We start from the raw sequence: 13,336 nt of genomic DNA, 5'->3' as shown, positions 1-13,336 counted from the left end.
AGAAGAAAACGAAGACGGGAAAAAAAGAACACAAGTTCAGACGGACTCCGGTAAACAAAGCGTTGGCTTGCAGCTCAAACAGTGCATGCAAGTAAGATGCAACTTTCCCAAACATGACAGTGATGCCTTGCCTTTTGGTCAAACGTTTTGACAAAAAAAAAGTCAACCACACGAAAATCGGTTGAGAGAGGAGAAAAATCATGACAAAATCAGAGAGCCGTTACCTGCCGATGCGCTCGCGAACGTTCTTGTACACTTGCGTGAGTTTGGGCTCCAGGTAAGTGAGGAGCCTGTGCAGGAGTTCGGCCACTCGCCACTGCTGCTGGGCCAGGCCGCCTTGAAGCACGTACAGCAAACTGACGCGCAAAAGCACAAGGTTACAAATCGGGACGGAGCGCAAACGACCACGTGAACGAGTGGGCACCTGGCGTCTCGGAAAGAGCTGCCCTCGCCGATCAGCGGCGTCTCCATCAGCAGCTCGAACAGCCAGTGGAGCTTCCTGGGGTCGCGACCTTCCTATTGGACAGCAAACACATTTTGGGATCATTCGACCTGACCACACGTGCCTGGTTATGCAGTTACCAGCCCAGTCCCGCAGGGGTCAGTCATACATCTTGGAGAGACAAACTTTTGTTTGAAACCCCAACAGTCGTAAACCTAATTTGAAACCCAACCTTTGTCTTGAAATCTTCATTCTTGAAAATCAAACATGAAACCCTAACCCAATGCAAGTGGACTGCAACAGCCACAGCAGGGAAATAAAATCCTATTAGTCTTTCTAAAGATTAGCATACTCTAAAGATTTGCTAGCCAGCTAATCAAATGTGCTCCCAAACTTGTGCCTCCACATAAAAAAAAAAAAAAAGGAAAACTGTCAATTTTCCGTGTAATTTGGTTCGATAAAACTAAGAGTGGATGAAACCACATTTCAGGGAATACGTGTTTCCGTCGACATGTTTGTTGGAGCGCCCCAAACGGCGCGTCAAAATCCAATTGCCAATTAGACGTGATTGATGTCTTTTAACGGCATTTTTCCTCAGCTGAAATGCAGAAACGGGCGCAGCGGTGTGTTTCCTCACGCATGCGGTGGCGATGCAGGTGCCCCAATCGGTGTAGGTTTCCACCGTGATGTTGGTCAACGCCGTCTTGATCAGCGGGCACAAAACGCGCCACAACTTGTCCACCTACGCACAAACGCACAATTAATATTGAGTTGTCTTATCAAATGGGGGAGTCAGTTTGTAGGGTGGCAGCTTGACTCACTCATGTGTAACTTTAATCCATCTCATAACTACAATTGTCCCTTTTCAAACGAACTGAAATACCAACTACTTTGCCACTTTCCTGCGGGAAATGGGGAAATCGGCAAAACCAAACTGTACAGTATATATGCCAGGAGTGTGCGCAGTGCCTTGCTGAAACTCCACAGCTTGCTGCCTCTGATGAGCCCGGCGGCGATCTCGCAAACGCAATGCTGCGAGCTCTCGTGCGGGTCGGCTGCCAGTTGCTGCAAGTGCGGCCACAGCAGAGGGAGGAAGACGTCGCCGTAGTTGCGAAACAGGCCCTATCCATCGACGCAAGGGAGGGAAGGTCACTCGGGCTCGGGCCGCGCCGGGCCCGGCCCGAAGGACGAGCGGTACCTTAAAGAGGCAGTAGCGCCGCGGGTTGAAGCCGTCTTTGCCTTTGCGCTCCTCCAGGGAGAGGAAGTCCACCAGCTGCTCGATAAACTCCGGGTCGGAGAAGTATTCAAAGATGATCTTCTCCGCCTAAAAAAAGAGCAACGTACTTATGAGACGATGCTTGTGCTTTGTGTGTGCGTGTGTGCGCTCGCATGTGTGTACCTCGCTCATCTCTTCATACGGCAGATCATCTTTCAATTTTTGTGAAGGAGCGTAGATCATCATTTCTCTAAAAAGGACACAAAGAGAAGCGACATTGTGATGTCAAATGGTGTGCTGTATCAGGCTACAGAAAAATGCAACCAAAAGTTATGAAATTCTGATATTTTATAGAAACGTCTGGGGGAAGATAACTTGAAAATATTTTTCCAATGTTGGGGGTTAACTCTTTCCTACTACAGTGTGCACCCAGTGAAGTAAGATTTTGTTTTTGGTAAGTGAAAGTGAAAATAGCGATTTTGAAAATACTTTCAAAATATTTACAAATACACAATACTGCATTTCGGTTCAACTCTGTATTTTTATCTGTATTTTCTCTAATATTCATTGATTTCGTGAAAAAAAAAAAAAAAAAAGCTTTTATTTTCCATTTCATTATTTTTGAGTGCCCGAAACAGCACCTAATGATAAAATAAGTTTCCCTTTCTTTTTTTAATTCGTCATTGTAAACGGACGCGTGGAGTTTTTATATCCCTTATTAGATAAGAGCACAAAGGCACAAGACACGGCCGAGGCATTATCCCGTCTGCGGATAAGAAGCGAGGATGAATGAATGAAAAAGTCCATTAGTCAGCAAGTTGCCCGCGCACGGGGACAGGAAGTACCGCCCCTGTACTTGTCTTATCTGGGCCAGGCTGTAAGTCATCCAGTCAGGCTTATAATATCTAGGCCGGGCCATGCGGCTGCTCCACCTCGTTAGCTCGCCGACGCCGTTAAAAAGACATAAAGGCCCCCCCCCCCAAAGCCCAAAAGACCTCCGATCAACACGGCCGATGGCTGTTTCCTCCTCACCTCGGCCACGAGTAGTAGCCCACGTGTGTTTTCTCCACGTGCAGCTGCGAGTCCCACGCCTCCTCGCTGAGGGGCAGGTCAGCCCTGCGGTACTGCAGCCAGCCGTTGGCCTGGCGGTCCCCGGCCCACGTGCCCTCCGGGTCCACCACGCCGCCTGCATCCACAAAATCAAACGCCCAGTTTCGTCAAGTCCAAACGCAAACGGTGCTTCTTTCAATTCATCGTTTCATTTCTTCCGCGAACAAGCTTGTGAAATAAAGATGGTATTTCTATGCGCCTTTATGAGTGTTTTCATTTGGCATGCGAGTGTTTGACTGTCCGATTTGATAAACATCTCAAAGTGGCACCAATGTGCGACACCGCTTTATCAGGAACGCCATGCAGCCGACCAGTGAACTCTTCTTCTACTCACTAATGTCAGACGGCTTGACTGCTACTTTCTTTCTTGGTCTTTTCAGCTGTTTCAGGATGCCAGCCATTGCTGAGATTGCCACCTGAGAGAGAAAGAACATCATACTGAACATAAAAAAAGAAAATAAACGATACGTCCGAGCTCGCCAATTCACCGTTTTTAAATTTTTTTTTTATTTGCGACTCACTGAAAAACATTCAGTGACCGGCCTAAGATGCCGCAAGAGGCCGAGAGACCACTTGTAATTGTCGACCGGCGTGTCTACAACGCCATGTAGGTGAGGGCAGACCTTGCGTATGCTGATGGAGTCGTGTACGAGGCTCTGCGTGAAGTAGAGGACGGCGTCCGGCGGCAGCGGGTGGTCGTCCCTCAGCAGGAGTGACAGCAAGTCTGCGGCCGTGTGCTCAAACTTCCACGGCCTGGGCAGCAAGTGAGAATGGAGGACACCAAAAAAGTCACTCAATTTTGGTTATGATGGTGGTACCAGCGATGTATTATTTTAGTGGTTCGCGGTGTAAAGAACCACCGTTTTAATTAAAGGCTTTTAGTTTGAAGTTTGATCCACCCCTTTTTGGGCATCAATTCACTTGCGACACTCACAGCTCTCTGTCTTCAAGGCAGTCCAACAGGTCATTCACCAGCTTCTCATATTTCCTGAACAAGCAGTAAACAGTTTGTCGGTGTCGATGTGGCTTTTTTTCCCCAGATGACTATTATTGATGAGATATAAATTGCGACTACAGGTCTCCTACCGCGCATTGACAACATTTCTGATTCGCTGGCGCTGGAGCCCCTCCTTCAGCTCCTCAACAGAGGGCGTCGCCAAAGTCTGCGACGGTGCCATTCGCTCGGCTATCTCCACGCAGCTTTCGGACACCTGAGGAACGGCAGGGGGCGCACGTCAGCGCCGTGAGGCACAAAGGGAATGAAATCGCACGGAGGGTGGCTGACGGTGAAAAAGATGCCGATGGTGTCGTGCTGCCGGTGGATCTGGTCGACGATGTCGTCCAGGAGTTGGCCCACGGAGGGCTCGTCCAGCGCCGTGGCGGGCGACAGCCCGCAGCGGACCAGCGCCGGCCACACGGCGCCCGCGCAGTCCCAGTCGCGCAGGCTGGCCAAGCACATGCCGCTGTGGGCCGCCTGCAGGCAGTACAGCGCCCCCTGAGGGTGAGACGAGGGTTAGCGGCGGAACGTTTGGGAAAACCAGGCCAGGACTCACACGGAAACGCGGCTGAAAGCAAAGAAGAGCACGACGACCCCGAATGAGGGAAAAAACTGGCAAAAGTCAACGTGAGCTTCACCTTGAACTGCTGCTGCGTGCCGGCGGTGTGTTGCGGTGACAACAGTTGCACGATTCGGGGAATCAGATCTCGGTATGAGAAGCTGTAGGTTGCCAGCGCGGTGGTCAGCACGTTCTGGGCCCTGCTACGTACCTGCCGGGGGAAGAAAAAATAAATCAAATAAAATAGAATTTATTCCAATTTGGAATTTGGCTATAATATACATTCCAAATGTGTGTGCGCAGGTTGTACCGCACCTGGCTGTAAGTGCTAGTTGACAGCAGCAGCAGATCGCACAGCAGCTCTTGGTGGACTTCTTTGTATTCGCTGCCCTCCACCACCAGTTTCCTCATCTTTTCATCAAATATTGAAGTCACATTATTTGAGATTTTACAGCATGCAATCTAGTGCAGCGATTCCCAGTCATTAATTAAGTGTGCCTTGCCAAGTCCGACTTCACTTAATTGATGCGAAAAATGTTTATTAACTGCGAATAAGTCAAGTAGAGCGACAGGCGGGGCCGTGAAATGCTCTTCCGGTACCATGACACATCATTCCTTCACTATAGATACGAGGTTGACTCGTCGATTCAACCCTTAATATGCATTTCTGTTGCCGTATTTGTTTACCTCGTGCTGTAGCAAGACCCGGTCGATGAGCAGCGCCCGAATGTGCTGCTTCTTCCCATAAAGCTGCGCAGCAACAACAAAAAAAAAAATCAAGTTGGTTCAGCATGAATTCACTGTCGAAACGAAAGCATTCCAGCGCTCACCCGGTTTTCCATCGACTTCTTGACCAGCGTGAAGCTCTTCCGGCGGGAGTCAAACTCCTTCTTGTGCGTGCCTCGGAAAAACAGGAGGTCGCTGATGATCTGCAGGCAGTAGGCATCAAAGATCAGAATTTTGCTCAGGAGGCCCCAGGGGAGCACATTTCAAGTGCGGTAATGGGCCCTCAACAAGGCTTTGTCGCCTGCCAAAATAGTCAAAAGGAAGGCTGACAGTTGGGATGCTGCTAGCTAAAATACTCACATACAAACGGATGAAAATGAATTGCTAGTGTTGGTCGCTTGATTCGATATTTAGAATTGAATGCAAATAATAGAAAAACATTCTCTACATAAAATAGATGAAGTGGATAAAAAAAAAAGGATTATGTGTTTATTTATTTATTTTTCCATCCAAAAGAACCACATCAAGTTGTAGCGATGAACGACAAAATAAAATCACAGCCCAAGTCCGTTTGGACTTGGACCCCGGATAAAACAAATCAGCCTTGGCGGAGGTAATAACAGAGACAAGGCACCTTAATGATGACAAAGAGTGACTTGGTGTCATCTTCCGTGTGCTCCAGGATGTGATCTGATTGGGGGGGAGGAGGCTCACGTTAGAGTAACATGCAGTGAGTGTGTGTGTGTGTGTGTGTGTGTGTGTGTGTGTGTGGGTGTGTGTGTTCACTTACGCAGCAGCAGCCTCATGGCGCGGCGGATGGACTCTCGGTAGTTCTCGCGCGAATCGTCTGCACGGGCAATCGGGTGACCAATGAGCGAGGCCGCGCGGTGGCGGGCGGGCTTATTGTGCCGCGTGTGCGTTCTCACCGTAGTCCACACCGATGTGCAGTTTGAACTCCCCCAGGTTGACCATGGAGGGCACTCTGAGGTAAGAAGCATGCATTGAGGCCGTGCGTGTGTGCGCTACAAGAGTGGGTGGGTGAGACTCACAGGTCGGCTACGTGAGCTCCATCCAGAGGGGGCAGCAAGCTGCCCGCCCCGAGCAGGCAGTGCTGCACGATGGCCAGACTCTGCAACAGCTCCTCCCTGCGAACCCAGACGCACATCACAAAAAAAAAAAAAAAACAGGTTTGCGTACGCTACTTAGTGCAACGAACACGCACACTGAAATGTGTCATTCGCTCAAATGAAAAAAAAAAAAAAAACGCAAAGGATGCTCATCAAACCTGCTCATTGGCTGGTCCCCCGACACGTGGCCCCCGATTCGCTCCAGCTCGGGCTTCAGCAGGCGGGACAAGAGGCGGAAAACAAAGTTCTCCTCCTCCGGGCTGGGGACGTGCCAGCACGCGCCCAAAGCGGCGACATCGCCGGGCCGACCCCAGTCCTGGAGCCAAAAGAAAAAGAAAGCCACAAACTAGCGTCGCTTTCCTATGTTGAGGAAAGTTACAAATGAGGCGAATCACATGATCAGCGGCAAATCAGAAACATCACAGTAACAAGCAACAATAATAATAATCAAACGCTTTTGTTTTCATCTTGGCAAAGGCAGAAACTTGGCTCCATATTGAAGCGTCCTGGGAGTTACAACACAGTTCTGGCGGTCTCTCTACCGGGCCAGCGAGCGAGCGAGCGAGTGACCCACCCGTACGGGGAGGTCGTCGCGGAAGCCCCCGGCCGTGCTGCGGTACTCGGTGGGGTAGATGAGCGAGAGCGAGCGCAGCGCGTGCTCCAGCAGGACCGCCGCCAGCGCGTAGGCCCGCTTGCAGCGCAGGCGCACACACGTGCTGAGGACGCGCTCCAGCTCGCCGCCGTACCTCAACAGCTGCTCGCCGTCCACGCGGGTCACCTGGAACACACGCGCGCGGGGTAGAGAGCGGCGCATTCAAAAGGGAAGCGGTGCAGTAAGTCAGTGCGTTTGGCTCGCTCTTCTCCCACGAGTCATAAAACACAACAGAGAAGGTATCAATATGTTCCGCGTCGCGACAAAGCGGCCCGATATTTACGAGCCGGCGGCGCGCCGGGCGATCGCTGCAAGAAATGTCGCGTGGTCATCATTTTTTTTTCCCCCAGCCCTCCATCTTTCTCAAGCAATATCAGAAACTTTCAGCGGATGAAATATCAACTCTCCGCATGCCCAAGGGCGGCACGCTGGGCGAGTGCTTGGCACATCTGCCTCACGCACACACACACTCTCTCTCTCTCTCTCTCTCACCTCGGACAGCAGCTGGAGGTTCCATAGCAGCTCCTTATCCAGCTCCTCCTCACTCTGAAGATCCTCATCTACACACACAGGCACACAATTCAATTTTTCTGTTCCTTTGCCGAGTTTTCTAGTTACAGATTCCCCAGTGGCTGTTTAATCACATGAATGGAAAAAGACTACACTTTGATCCTAATTATTAATTTTTTTTTTTAATGAAAAGATACGCTGGCCTCGTTGTTTGCTTTTTTTTAAATAATACATACATAAGAATTGACAGATATTCTATATGTATATTAAATAGACAGAATGGGCAGAAACATGAAATTTATTGCACTACAAACTGACTGAACAGTAATAATGTAATTGCATTGTATTGATTGTTATTTTTTTTCCTACGGTTAAATTTGCAGCGTGTCACATTGATAATGAACAATTGTGGTGTAGAGGAGGGAGAAACCCCCCCCCCCCCCCCCCCCCCCAAAAAAAAAACAGGGGCGTTAAAGCAAAGACTTGAGTCACAGCCAGCGAGTGCTGACAGCATAAAAACAACTTGTTCACCCCGCACATGTTGTTTGACAATAAGCATACATTAATTAAAAAGCTTTATCTAATTTATATGCACACACACACAGAATGTCATACTGACTTTCAGTAATTTGGAAAATGAGGCTGCAGCAATGTGGGACAAAGAGTCTGAGAGACTCGGCAGGATGGCACTGAAAAGACAAACACACGCACACACGCACATCGTGACGCACAAGAAGTAGAGAAAGGAAAGCATAAGTCAACAAAGCAGAAGGCAAATAGGAGAGGAATGTCTAGAAGACAAGAAGGGTGTTGAAAAAGCATGAATTATGAAGCAATATGGTATCTCTGTAGATGTGAGGACTGTACACGCGCACACCTTTGCCGCCGCTCTGCACATGTCAGCCACCATCCTGCCCGACACGCACGTCTCAAAGATGTTGGAGGTGGCAAAGTTGAACACTTTCTGCAGTGCCACCTAACACCAAAAGATAGAAAACCGCAAGTGTCAGTGTCGCGCCGTGTGCGCGTGTGCGCGCGCGCGTTACCATGTAGATGTGTGTGGAGCACTGCGTGAGGACGGTGCTGACGGTGGAGGACAGGCCCAGTTCCACCAGGCTCTCCAGCTGCGTCTGAGTGTCCGTCTCCGTGTCGTCGCGCGTCTGCTCCAGAGTGCTGCTGTCGATCACGGCAAAGCACCTGCGCCCCAAAAAAACAAAAAAAAAACACACCAAAAAAAATAATAAAATACACCGCCAATTCGGGTCGGGTCGCGCGTGACAAGAAACGGCCGACGACAAGTGTTGAGCTTGATGCTACCTGTCCAGAAATTGCAGGACAAAGTCTTCAAACTCAGCAGAAGCGAAACACAAGTCTTTTTCCATCTGAGAAGCAGAAGAGAGGAGAGATGGTCGGCGCTTCCGTGAGGCCGGAAATGGGGCAAAGTATTGAAATTAACAATGATGACGGCAATTAATGCAGCTCGCGACGCATTTACATGTCGAAAAGTCCTGGAATATTTGTTGCATTCATTATATGCTAATGTCTTTTTTCTGAATAATTTGTCATAAAATATTGGGTTGATCCAATTATCATCATAAAATAAAATGTTTAACATGCAGAGCTCTAAAACAATTTGGAATCCATTAAAAAAAATACATCATGACAAATACTTCAAAAATGAGGATGAATGGTACTCAGAGGAACAAGTTATTTATCATTTTTTTAGTTTAGTGAACGGTGAACTGATTTACTGTAAATTTGACTTGTAAAAGAAACTATTTTACGACTACGTTATACACTATGACAATTCTTACTATTTGCATGGTTGACTTAAAATGTATTTGACCTCATTTACAAATGACCCACCTGTCCATTTAATTGACTATTTATTTATTTAAAATCAAACGTGGCCCTTGAGCACAAGAGAGATCAAGCGGTAGCCACGGCTGGCTAAACTCTTGGAGAATCACCTGCGAAAGTTGGCCGTGTCGAGACGGAGCTGCCGAACAGTCAACCAAAGGCACCAGCGTGGTGAAGGTGGTGATGAACTGGAAGGTGATCTGAAAAGCAGCCGCCGGGACTCAATGGGGCGTCACGTGACATTTCCAAATCAAAGGCGGCGCTCACCATGCACTTGCTGAAGTCGTTGGGGTCCACGCCCGGCAGCGAGCCCATGAGCAGCGGCAGCACGTGCGCGCGGCCCTCCGGGTAGTGCTCGCTGGGGGCCACCAGGCTGCGCGCCATGCCGATCATGCAGCTGAGCGTGGCCGTGAGGGTGTGCGGCTCCGTCAGGGTCTCCATCGCCGCGTACGTTCTGTGGAAGGCGCGCGCGGGTCAGGTGGAAGGCACGCGTTTCCGTAAACGTGCGTCGGGCTCACTTCTCGAGCACAGGCGGGATGGCCAGCTGTGGCGTGAGGAGGGCCAGGTTCTGCAGGGCGAAGGCGGCGTCCGTACTGCCGGTCTTACTGCACATCCCAAAAAAAAAAAAAAAAAAAAAATTTCTCATGCAACTTTCCAAACCAGATCAGATCCAAATTGGTTTTATGATAAGTTTGAACATAAAAAAAAAAAAAAAAAAAAAAAAAAAAGTGCCATTCAACATGTTCATATGCACCGGGTGTGGATAACTACTCCGGTTTGATCGTCAATGATCACAAATGATTGCTAAATTGCCTTCAAGCGGAAGGCAATCGTCAAGTTTGAATCGGGATGTGAACCAGATTCGACGGTACCTGAACATGGCGAGCAGCGCGGCACCTGTGAGGCTGCGCGTGAACTCCTGCAGGTCCTCGTCGGTCAGCCGCTGACTTTCGGGCACCGGCGCGATCCAGCCGGGGGCGGCGTGGCGTTCGCGGTGCGCCCGGCGCACCACGCTAGCCGGCAGACGCTGGAGCAGGCGCATGAGGCGAGACTGGTTGCGCCCACACACACACACACACACACAGGCTCAATCTTCACGTTATCGGCCAGAGGCACACCGCCGGCAAAAATTGCGCACTTCATTACGACGCTGAGAATGAGCCAAGCTCCCGATGACAGGTGATACATCAAAACAGAGGAACAGAAAACACTTTGAATGCGTGTGTGCGTAAGCGCGTGTGTGATGCTAACCTGCCAGCGGCCATGATTGGAGGGATGATAAAAGGAGGCGATGCTGTTAAAGAGGCGGGTCAACTCTTTCTGTGCCGGATTTCCTGGTCCACCCTGCACATAAAAAAAAACATCAGTGATCCAAGTTCCAGCCGACTGACGAGATGCACTGCCAGCTCTCCCTGTCCTTTTTCTGCATTCGTCTCCCGCTGAGTCGCATTTTTTTCTTCAACTCGTGAATTACGTTGTCCAACTCTAATAGAGAGAATTTCGTGGAATAGGACCCAAGCATGACCGCAAATAGTGAAAATGGGCAAATAATTGGCGCTCCCTTATTACATTTGATTAAACACAAAAGATAATCAGTCGTCTTTCATGAAGGGTGAAAGGAATCAGAGAATAATGACTGTCAAGAGGCTGAAATCAGAGGTTCTGGACAATTTGAAGTGAAACAATGGCTCAAAGGATTACTCGATTATTAGAATAGCCAGTGGTGAATTTGCTAATCGATGAGCTGTCGATTAATTTTTCCCAGCTGTAATATGAAGAATGAACATTTCAAGGCGAGAATACCAGCAGGGCGGTGATCCACAGCACCAGGTGTCCGATGTCGTAGGAGTTGGTGAGGTAGCGCAGCGCCACCATGTGGCTGACGCCCACGGGGAGGTTCAGACTGCGCAGGATCCTGGTGAAGATCTAAACACACCAAACACAAAACATCCTCCATCTCACAGAAGCCGATTCAGTGACTCCATGACTCCAGCAGCAACTCACTGTGGGGATGTAAGCCGTCCAGTCCACGTAGCCGATGTTGTCGTTGGCGAGGCGAGCGAACAGGTTCACCAAGTGCTGCGAGAGGGGGAGGGAAACACAAAAAAAAGACAAGGGCTCACACTCGGCGCAGTCTAACGAGCGGAGACTAAAAGGCGTGCGTCACTGGAGATCGTTTTGAGGAGCGTAAAAGGCGGCGTGATTCACGGCTCAAATAACGTGGAAATGTTTGCAGAGGCCTCGCAGGTTTGATGGGGAAGGAATGAGCGCATAAATCGTAACCAATGTGAAGATTTTTTTCTTTTTTTTTGCATTTGCGTGTTTTTGTCTCACCCCTTCCCAGCTCGGCTGATTCTGCACCGACAACCAAAGCTCCATCAATTCATCGAACCACAGCCTGGAACACAGAGGAAGAAACATTATATCAAATGAAGTGGCGATTTGTCATGCGGGGCAAGTGGAGAAGCGCCCCTGCAGGTCCGGTCGAGGGCACTTGGGTGGAAGAAGGCAATTTTAGTAATCGCCGTATATTCCTGCACTACTTTGCTCCTGCCACCTCTCCCTGTCCTTTGTCGGCTGTGTGGAGCGTTGGAGGCCTCTGTCCCGCGTTGCAAAAGAAAACAGCACGGCTGTTGACATGATTGTGCCCGACAAATTTCACCTAGCAACAAGTGATCATGGAAAAACAAAGCCCTGCAATTGTGATTTCATTACAAGTTTGTTTGTTTTCACGTATGCAGCCTGTCTAGTGTCCAAGGTTGCTGCCCAGCATTTTTGTGCAAATATAAAAACGCGCACAGACAGCCACACCTGACATTACCAACAAATCCTTCCCATTCATCTCCAAGCCACTAAAAAAACCAAGTGCCTCCCACCAAACTGTCAATTGAGGAGCGGGATGGGAAAAAAGGAGAGTATTAAAAGTGATGTACTGCAGGAAGCCGGTCCAAGACTTGGCGCAGACAAATGTCTCTCTAAAGGCCAAACACGGCAAAGAAATTCACTACTCAAAGCTCTTGTTGCCGCTGCGAGCTGGAACTCAACTGCGCCGCCGGGAAGAAAAAATAAAAAACAACAAAGAAAAACGAGAGACAAGCAGCGAGAGCTTTTCCAAGAAATCCAGCTGCTAGCCCGACGTGACCGAGAATATTATTTATGGCGCGAAGGTGCTGATGGTGCCTGCGGTTTTCACAAGACAAGACGCACGCTCCGATCTGTTAGAAGGCTTACGAGGAAGCAATCCAACAGCCTCCGCCGGGACTTCAAGTCTCTGTCAAGTGAAAATAAATATGTCTTCTAAATTTGACACAATCGTCGTTCACCCGGCCAAATTTGAATGCTTACAAAAACTGGCAAGTTTATGAAATGAGGCCTCAGCAAAGTTCAAAAAAATAAATAAATCCATTGCGTCCGCTGAATGTGCCGAAACCCCGCCTCAACTCTCAATCAAGCACATCTTGCCGAGTGGTTGCAGGAGGTTTTACACGCCGCCTGCGACAACGAGGCACTCTAAAGCGCTCACACCAGCGAACCGCGCGCGGGCTATCAATTTCGAACGAAAAACAAATCCCCCTTTCTCGCTCTTTCGCCTTTCTCTGCTTGACGTGTGCGGCTTACAACGAGGCGCTCTAAACAGCCGTGCCTGCGGACGATCTGAAGGGAAGACGCATTTTCGGACAAGGACTTGAAACATTTGTCCTGCTAATTCAATAAAATGTGAACAGCTACTTCATTGCCTCCGAGTAGGAATTGTGGCCCTGTGGAGGAAACTTTAGCTCAAAGTTAAGAAGTTAGTTAAGGCAGTTACAAGCTCATCTGTTGAGATTTTACAACTCAAGTCACTCCTCTTAAAGTGGACATTTAAGCGAGCCAACACAGAAAGCGACGAGGTACTTATGGTTGGTTTGGAACACGACAATACGGCGGAGAGGGACCAAGTGGGTAAATGAATGCCGAGGAAGCAAAATGTCTCATCAGACCCACTTTTGATGAGCCATGTGAATAATAAGCATTTTTGAAAAATAAAAGCAAAACGTATTGGGGGATTTTTTTTATGCGTGGATTTGCACCTGAAAATAGATTGGACATGATCAAGGAAGATCAAACCAAAAAAAAAAAGATATTTTTTTCAAACCA

General features: G+C 49.0%; 1 protein-coding gene across 3 annotated transcripts in view; it reads right to left on the bottom strand.

The window, feature by feature from the left end:
• Window positions 1-13,336, bottom strand: part of LOC147128816 (proteasome activator complex subunit 4B-like) — a 36,298-nt gene that overhangs the window by 5,948 nt on the left and 17,014 nt on the right. For all 3 annotated transcript variants that reach the window (XM_086016913.1, XM_086016914.1, XM_086016912.1), the window contains 35 exons: window positions 11,534-11,597; window positions 11,204-11,278; window positions 11,003-11,125; window positions 10,451-10,543; window positions 10,072-10,250; window positions 9,718-9,804; window positions 9,467-9,653; window positions 9,310-9,399; window positions 8,657-8,721; window positions 8,386-8,536; window positions 8,217-8,315; window positions 7,959-8,028; window positions 7,322-7,389; window positions 6,752-6,955; window positions 6,336-6,493; window positions 6,100-6,195; window positions 5,977-6,032; window positions 5,841-5,897; window positions 5,685-5,740; window positions 5,155-5,253; window positions 5,012-5,074; window positions 4,640-4,735; window positions 4,404-4,535; window positions 4,054-4,263; window positions 3,855-3,979; window positions 3,703-3,756; window positions 3,392-3,521; window positions 3,103-3,184; window positions 2,691-2,844; window positions 1,842-1,908; window positions 1,641-1,766; window positions 1,412-1,564; window positions 1,080-1,184; window positions 425-516; window positions 225-356 (listed from right to left, as the gene is read on the bottom strand). In XM_086016913.1, the coding sequence (XP_085873039.1) occupies window positions 225-356; window positions 425-516; window positions 1,080-1,184; window positions 1,412-1,564; window positions 1,641-1,766; window positions 1,842-1,908; window positions 2,691-2,844; window positions 3,103-3,184; window positions 3,392-3,521; window positions 3,703-3,756; window positions 3,855-3,979; window positions 4,054-4,263; window positions 4,404-4,535; window positions 4,640-4,735; window positions 5,012-5,074; window positions 5,155-5,253; window positions 5,685-5,740; window positions 5,841-5,897; window positions 5,977-6,032; window positions 6,100-6,195; window positions 6,336-6,493; window positions 6,752-6,955; window positions 7,322-7,389; window positions 7,959-8,028; window positions 8,217-8,315; window positions 8,386-8,536; window positions 8,657-8,721; window positions 9,310-9,399; window positions 9,467-9,653; window positions 9,718-9,804; window positions 10,072-10,250; window positions 10,451-10,543; window positions 11,003-11,125; window positions 11,204-11,278; window positions 11,534-11,597 (3,798 nt within the window). The remainder of the gene's footprint in view (window positions 1-224; window positions 357-424; window positions 517-1,079; window positions 1,185-1,411; window positions 1,565-1,640; window positions 1,767-1,841; window positions 1,909-2,690; window positions 2,845-3,102; window positions 3,185-3,391; window positions 3,522-3,702; window positions 3,757-3,854; window positions 3,980-4,053; window positions 4,264-4,403; window positions 4,536-4,639; window positions 4,736-5,011; window positions 5,075-5,154; window positions 5,254-5,684; window positions 5,741-5,840; window positions 5,898-5,976; window positions 6,033-6,099; window positions 6,196-6,335; window positions 6,494-6,751; window positions 6,956-7,321; window positions 7,390-7,958; window positions 8,029-8,216; window positions 8,316-8,385; window positions 8,537-8,656; window positions 8,722-9,309; window positions 9,400-9,466; window positions 9,654-9,717; window positions 9,805-10,071; window positions 10,251-10,450; window positions 10,544-11,002; window positions 11,126-11,203; window positions 11,279-11,533; window positions 11,598-13,336) is intronic.

This window comes from Filicampus tigris, chromosome 19 (assembly GCF_054856515.1).
Source record: "Filicampus tigris isolate MCC_2025a chromosome 19, RoL_Ftig_1.0, whole genome shotgun sequence".
In the NCBI taxonomy this organism is placed as follows: Eukaryota; Metazoa; Chordata; class Actinopteri; order Syngnathiformes; family Syngnathidae; genus Filicampus; species Filicampus tigris.
Note: the sequence above shows the minus strand (reverse complement) of the source record. Positions and strands in the feature narration are given on the sequence as shown.